The sequence below is a fragment of the Brassica napus genome, chromosome C7, assembly GCF_020379485.1.
Source record: "Brassica napus cultivar Da-Ae chromosome C7, Da-Ae, whole genome shotgun sequence".
In the NCBI taxonomy this organism is placed as follows: Eukaryota; Viridiplantae; Streptophyta; class Magnoliopsida; order Brassicales; family Brassicaceae; genus Brassica; species Brassica napus.
Window position 1 is genome coordinate 5,483,154 of NC_063450.1, and position 5,296 is coordinate 5,488,449.

The 5,296-nt window shown below is 44.2% G+C and overlaps 1 protein-coding gene across 2 annotated transcripts; it reads right to left on the bottom strand.

Annotated features, from left to right (window-relative positions):
* Positions 1 to 3,262: 3,262 nt before the first annotated feature.
* Positions 3,263 to 5,054, bottom strand: LOC125590197. Of its 2 annotated transcripts, XM_048763477.1 has the most exons (4): positions 4,680 to 5,054; positions 4,390 to 4,610; positions 4,223 to 4,307; positions 3,263 to 4,125 (listed from the first exon to the last, which is right to left on the bottom strand). In XM_048763477.1, the coding sequence occupies exons 1-4, from the start codon at positions 5,052 to 5,054 to the stop codon at positions 3,670 to 3,672; spliced, it is 1,137 nt and encodes a 378-aa protein (XP_048619434.1). In that variant the 3' UTR covers positions 3,263 to 3,669. The 2 variants fall into 2 exon arrangements, with proteins under 2 accessions (XP_048619434.1, XP_048619433.1); XM_048763476.1 differs by having other exon boundaries at positions 4,390 to 5,054.
* Between the last annotated feature and the right edge of the window lie 242 nt (positions 5,055 to 5,296).

Sequence of the window (5,296 nt, forward strand, 5' to 3'; positions counted from 1 at the left end):
ATACAAAGGCGTCTTGCTGACTGCAAGTGGGCAAGATGGTAACTTTCAAATCTTCCCACTTGCATTCGCTATAGTTGACAGCGAGAACGAGGAAGCTTGGACTTGGTTTCTTCAAAAGGTAGAAAGGATCCTAGCTGACTCCAAGAATCTGGCCATAATCTCAGATAGGGCCCCTTGCATTGCCACAGCCGGGAAACGCATCTACCCTCTCGCGCATCATGGATGTTGTATTGTTCACCTAGCTAGAAACGTCAATTCACGCTTCTCTAGCAAAGGTTTGGCGAAGCTTGTTACGAAGGCTACGACTGCTTACAGGTTGTCTGATTACAAGGAATACTTCAACAAAATTAGAGGATCTAACAGTGCCTGCATCATATATCTCTCAAACATTGGCGCTGGTCAGTGGTCAAGATTCTATTTTGGGGGCGAAAGGTATAATATCATGACCAGTAATATAGCAGAGCAGCTGAACAATGCCCTTGGGGAGGGGAGGGGATCGCCAATTACGGAGCTTGTTATCTTCATCCAGAGGATGATGACTAGATGGTTTAACGCACGTAGGAGAAAGGCAGAGCGCCATCACGGGACCTTGACAGTTGAGGTTGACAAAGTTATGACTAAGAGTATGGCCACAATGCGAGGAACTCAGGTGAACCCTATCTCAAACTGGAGCTGCGAAGTTGTTGGAAAGTTTGGTGCAAAGCACCATGTCATGTTAGAGGATAAGAGGTGCACCTGCAAGTACTTCGACCGGATTAAAATCCCCTGTGGTCACGCCATGCTTGCAGCAGATCGTTTAGGCCTTCCTTACGAGACATTAGTTGGTCACTGGTACAAGACCGCTGCTTGGAGAGAGACGTATGCAAGTCTCATATGCCCGGAGGAGAAGCCACAAGATGTAGAGATTCCCGATGATGTCAGTGAACAAATACTGTACCCGCCAATAACCAAACGTCAGGCGGGTAGACGTAGGAAGATGCGCATCCCCTCAATCGGCGAGTTCCCAGTAAGTGCGATTATAGTTTTTGTTGTGTGTGTCTCTTGTGGGAGTATGTTTTATTATTAGTGCATTCTGTTGAAAGAAAAGGTGGGGAAGAAGACCAAAGTTGTGACAATAAGGTGTGGTCGCTGCAAGATGGAGGGTCATAACAGGACATGTTGACAGAATCCTATATGAGCCATTGATGTTCTGGTAGCGTAGCAAGGGGTTGGTTTTTGTTGGCCTGCAACGCCGGTGTGGAGGAAGTTTTGTTTTGGTGCAATCCCTTGTTTTTTTTTGTTTTCTGTTGTATCATCGTTGTTATGATTACCCATGTAGGGATTTGTTCGGTTTTTTTAACGAGGAAACGTTTTTGCGGTAATTGGCACTGATTATGGACAAGCATAGCCATTTCTTTTTTGTGTTCTCGCACTACACATTGGGTTATTTTATGGCATGCATATTGATTGACGGAAAATGGTTGGTGGAATTTCAGTTATCGTATTTGTTTTTTAGTTTTACCAAAAACCAAAATGTGAGATATATGTGGTCACTGTATGCATGTTTAGCGTTAGTATTTCGCGGCGTGACCATGTGGAAATGATAAAATATGTTTGTTGGTCTAGCACTAAAATGGTGGGATTTATAAATTAAATGTATTTGATCCTTTTTTGTAGTTTTTTTATGATCAGTCTAGTTATTGATTATTGACAATGTGGTTATTGATTAAAAATGATGTTCATTTTTGGTAGTTGTCGCTATACAAAAAAACTTTTTGTGGACGGTGTGGTTAACGTAGTCATGGTCAGCGAGCATGTTCCTATGTTTTACGAGAACTATATGTTGGTTGCAAATCTGCGGGTGAATAAAGTGTGGTTAGTTAGACCTGTTTACTTTTGCAACCATACGGTACTTAAAAACATGGTCGATGGGCTTGTGGTTGAACAGCTTTACGAAACGGGGTGGGGGGGGGGGCAACTTTTATTTAGAAATGGTGGGAATTTCAAATTTCAAATTTTTGGAAACTATTAATGAAACGGCATTTTCCAGTGTCGGTTTGAACCTTCTTGTGTTCTCTTTATTTAATAAGTTGGCTTGTCGGGTAGCCCTTGAAGCGACATTTGTAGATCTTGTATTTCGGTTCGATGAGCTCCACAACCGCGAGTTCAGTTTGTCGCGAAGGACCCACAGAGTCATTTGGGGTCCCTAAGCGTTGTTGGTGCTGTAGCAAGGTGGATTTGCTTGTCTCGAAGACCAACGACAACCCATTCTGGAGGTTCTACCGATGCGAGGGCGCGTTGCAGGTATTTTTTTCCATTGCGAACTTGTATTGAATATAGAGTTTCTTGAATTTATGATGTCGTTGATCATCTTGTGATATCTACCTGACACTACAGCGTAAGGCTGAGTCCCACTTATTCAAGTGGGTAAAGATAGCTATGGAAGAACAGTTCACAGAAGCTAACCTGAATTTTGAGAAGTCTTTTTCTGAGCTGGGGAGGATGGCAGAGGAGATGGCTGGGTTGGGTAGGAGTTTGAAGTTGGTAATTGCAAAACAAGAGTCTAGGCTTCGTGAATTGGAGAACTCCGTCAGAATGAGGGAAGCTGAGGAATGTACAAAAAGGCAGAGAGGTTGTGTTGTTTTGACGCCTCAACTGGTGGTTGTATTTTGCGTCGCCGGTGGGTTAGCTTTGCTGTTCAAAGCGTTTGGCGCTTAGCGATTGTGTTCGTGCATTGACTTGGGGGTTGTGATTGTGTTCTGTGTCTATGGTTATGCATCGCATAATTGGTTGTGTTATAAAGATGTTGGTCCTTTCATGTTCTAGATTGCTTAGTATCCGGTGCTGTTTGTTTTTGTCTATGGAGACTTCGTCCCTGAATAGTTATGTTGTCGTTATCTAAAGATGTTCAGTTATGTCCACCATGTGGTCATTTGTGTGGTATAACCGTCATTATAGGGATTGCAACCCTCTTTTGTTTTGACTCCGTCGGTTTCTAGATGCTTGTGTAGTGTATTAAAATGTTCAAAGTTTGCTAGGTAGTAGATAATTTTTTGTTCTGTTCTGGATATTAAGCATGGGTTTCGTAGTGGTCAGTTTCTCGACATGTGTTTTGGATTGTCAAGCACAAGGGTTTGGTTATTTAGAAAGCGATATGTCTGGTTGATGCGTGGATTCTATGGTTAGTTCAAGCAATGTGTGGGCAGCGCTTGTAAAATACAACAGTCGAAGCATCTTGAACTTGCCACTAAGTTGTTACAAGTAGCGTTTTCTGGCCTACGAGTGATAGATATCAGTGGTAGCAGCAATAGAAAATACAAAACAAAACCATCCAGTTTTACAGATAAGGTCCTAATTGGTAGAAGCCGACTTAAATTCTAAAACCGAGTGGTAGATATCAGCGTCCCAGTAGCAGCAAATAGAGACACAAAATACAAAAGGAAACCTAGGGAGTTAGACCTCGAGATCGCACAAGCGACGACACTGTGGTTAGTTTTTTGTGGTTGGCGTTCCGGGAACAGGGTAAGTCGGGACTACAATGTTTCTGTAGATGTCCAGAGCGTATTGTTTTCGCATGTCAACGACCATCTCGTCAGTTAAGTCTGCCATGTGCGGCTCTAGGTCTCCGTTGGCATGCATTTCCATGAACTTGACACTCAGAGGCCCGCAATCACCGCCTTGGTGGTTGATTTAGATCTCCTTCCTCCTTTGCCAGGTGAATGGACGATCACCTTCGAACTGAGATGGCGTGTTGGTGGTCAGTTTGCTGATGATGAATGGTAGCATCTCAAGAACGGGTTGTAGTGCAGTTTTGGCCTTCCTGTCGTTGTAGAGCATTAGAAATGGGTCAAGCACTTCCACATGGCTCAAGTGGAGGTTGATAGCTAGCCCAACCCAATGCCTGTCGTCCCATATCATTGGTGCGTAAATTGTGTGTATGTTGCTAATCCATTGCTGGCCCGGGAGGAGAACAAGTTTGGACAAATGAGCATCCCAACGAAACTTGTTTTTGTCGACAGCTGCATTGAATTGTCGCCATTTTTTCTGGATGTAAGATGTGAGCCATGGTGTAACAAAGATGCTACTTTCCTTGGCTAGCACGTAATCGTTTCTGACACCAGCTCTGTAGATAAGGACCTCCATTTGCTGCAAAAGTGAGATTGATTCATTTAGTGTGTGACACAGTTGGTATATGATGTATTAGTATGATGTTGATTGATTGTTTGTGTTTGAGAGAATGGACCGTGCTGTCTGTCCATTCTCCTGGAATTGCTAGCCTGATAAGGGATGAGTTTTTGAAAGCTGTTGTGTAAGAGTTGATGTGTAGGCTGCAGTAATTTTTTTTTGTGGTCAGTGGTTAATAGCTTTAATACGTTAGCGAAAACATAGGTTTGTAGGTAATTGACATACATGTCTTGGTGGTGCTGAAGAGTGTTGTGGAAGTCTTCCCATAGTTGAGGGTCGATAGGAGCGAACAGCATGGTGGCGGGGACTGGAGGAGAACTGAGCAGTAGTTTGGCTATGTATTCCTCTGGGCCGGAGGGTACGTGTGCTGGCAATTTTTTAGAGGGAGACGAGTCGCTGACGTAGACAAGTGCAGATGTAGCTTCAAGCAGGGGATCCGAGTGTTCCTGTAGGCAAGTAGAGTTTGATAAGCGAAACCTCTCAAGCACATTGTAATCTTTGGTGTTAGTGCTTACTTGGTCTGATGTGCTGGTTTTAGATGTAGTCTTTGAAGTAGCTTGAGATGCGAAGTCATTAACAGTCGTTGCGTGTGCTACGAATCCTAGCTGGCGGGGTGTTTGGATTGGAACCGGCTTGCGCACGTGGCTGATTCTGGTAGGTATAGATGCGATTTGCTTGGGGCTTAAGTTCACTGGATAGAGGCGTGGGGGTGCTGAGCATATCTCTATGTCCTTGGTTGGCTGGTCGTGGTTAGTGTCTTGTTGTTTGATGGTGCTGGTTAGTGGGGTTTTGGATTTAGGAGTTTTGAGAGGTGAGGGCGGTGTCGAGGTTTGTGGCATTGTTTTTGTTTTAGGAGAGTAATGGTGGGTGGAGTTGTTGTGCGGAGACATAGGGTTAAGGCTTGGGTGCGCTTGTTCCGTTGACTTGATGACGCTGTTTATGATGAGGTCTGCTTCGTCTGTTGTTATGTCTCCACGGTTAGCTGAAAACCTTTGGGCGTTGTATTGGCTTACAAACGGCGAAATGGTCTCCCCACTTGGTGAGTGGGGAGAGTTATCTTGGCTGGACACCTGCAAGAGCTGCAAAGGGGACTTGTGGCGTTAGTTTTGTATTAGTTAGGCGTTGTAAGAGG

What these genes read in the sequence shown, in the direction of transcription:
- LOC125590197 (XM_048763476.1), bottom strand. Translation starts at nt 5,054, where the DNA reads ATGTCTCCGCACAACAACTCCACCCACCATTACTCTCCTAAAACAAAA. An exon ending in CTTCAGCACCACCAAGACAT is followed by an intron (nt 4,308 to 4,389) that starts GTATGTCAATTA and finishes AAATTACTGCAG; the next exon opens with CCTACACATCAACTCTTACA. An exon ending in GAGAATGGACAGACAGCACG is followed by an intron (nt 4,126 to 4,222) that starts GTCCATTCTCTC and finishes TCACTTTTGCAG; the next exon opens with CAAATGGAGGTCCTTATCTA.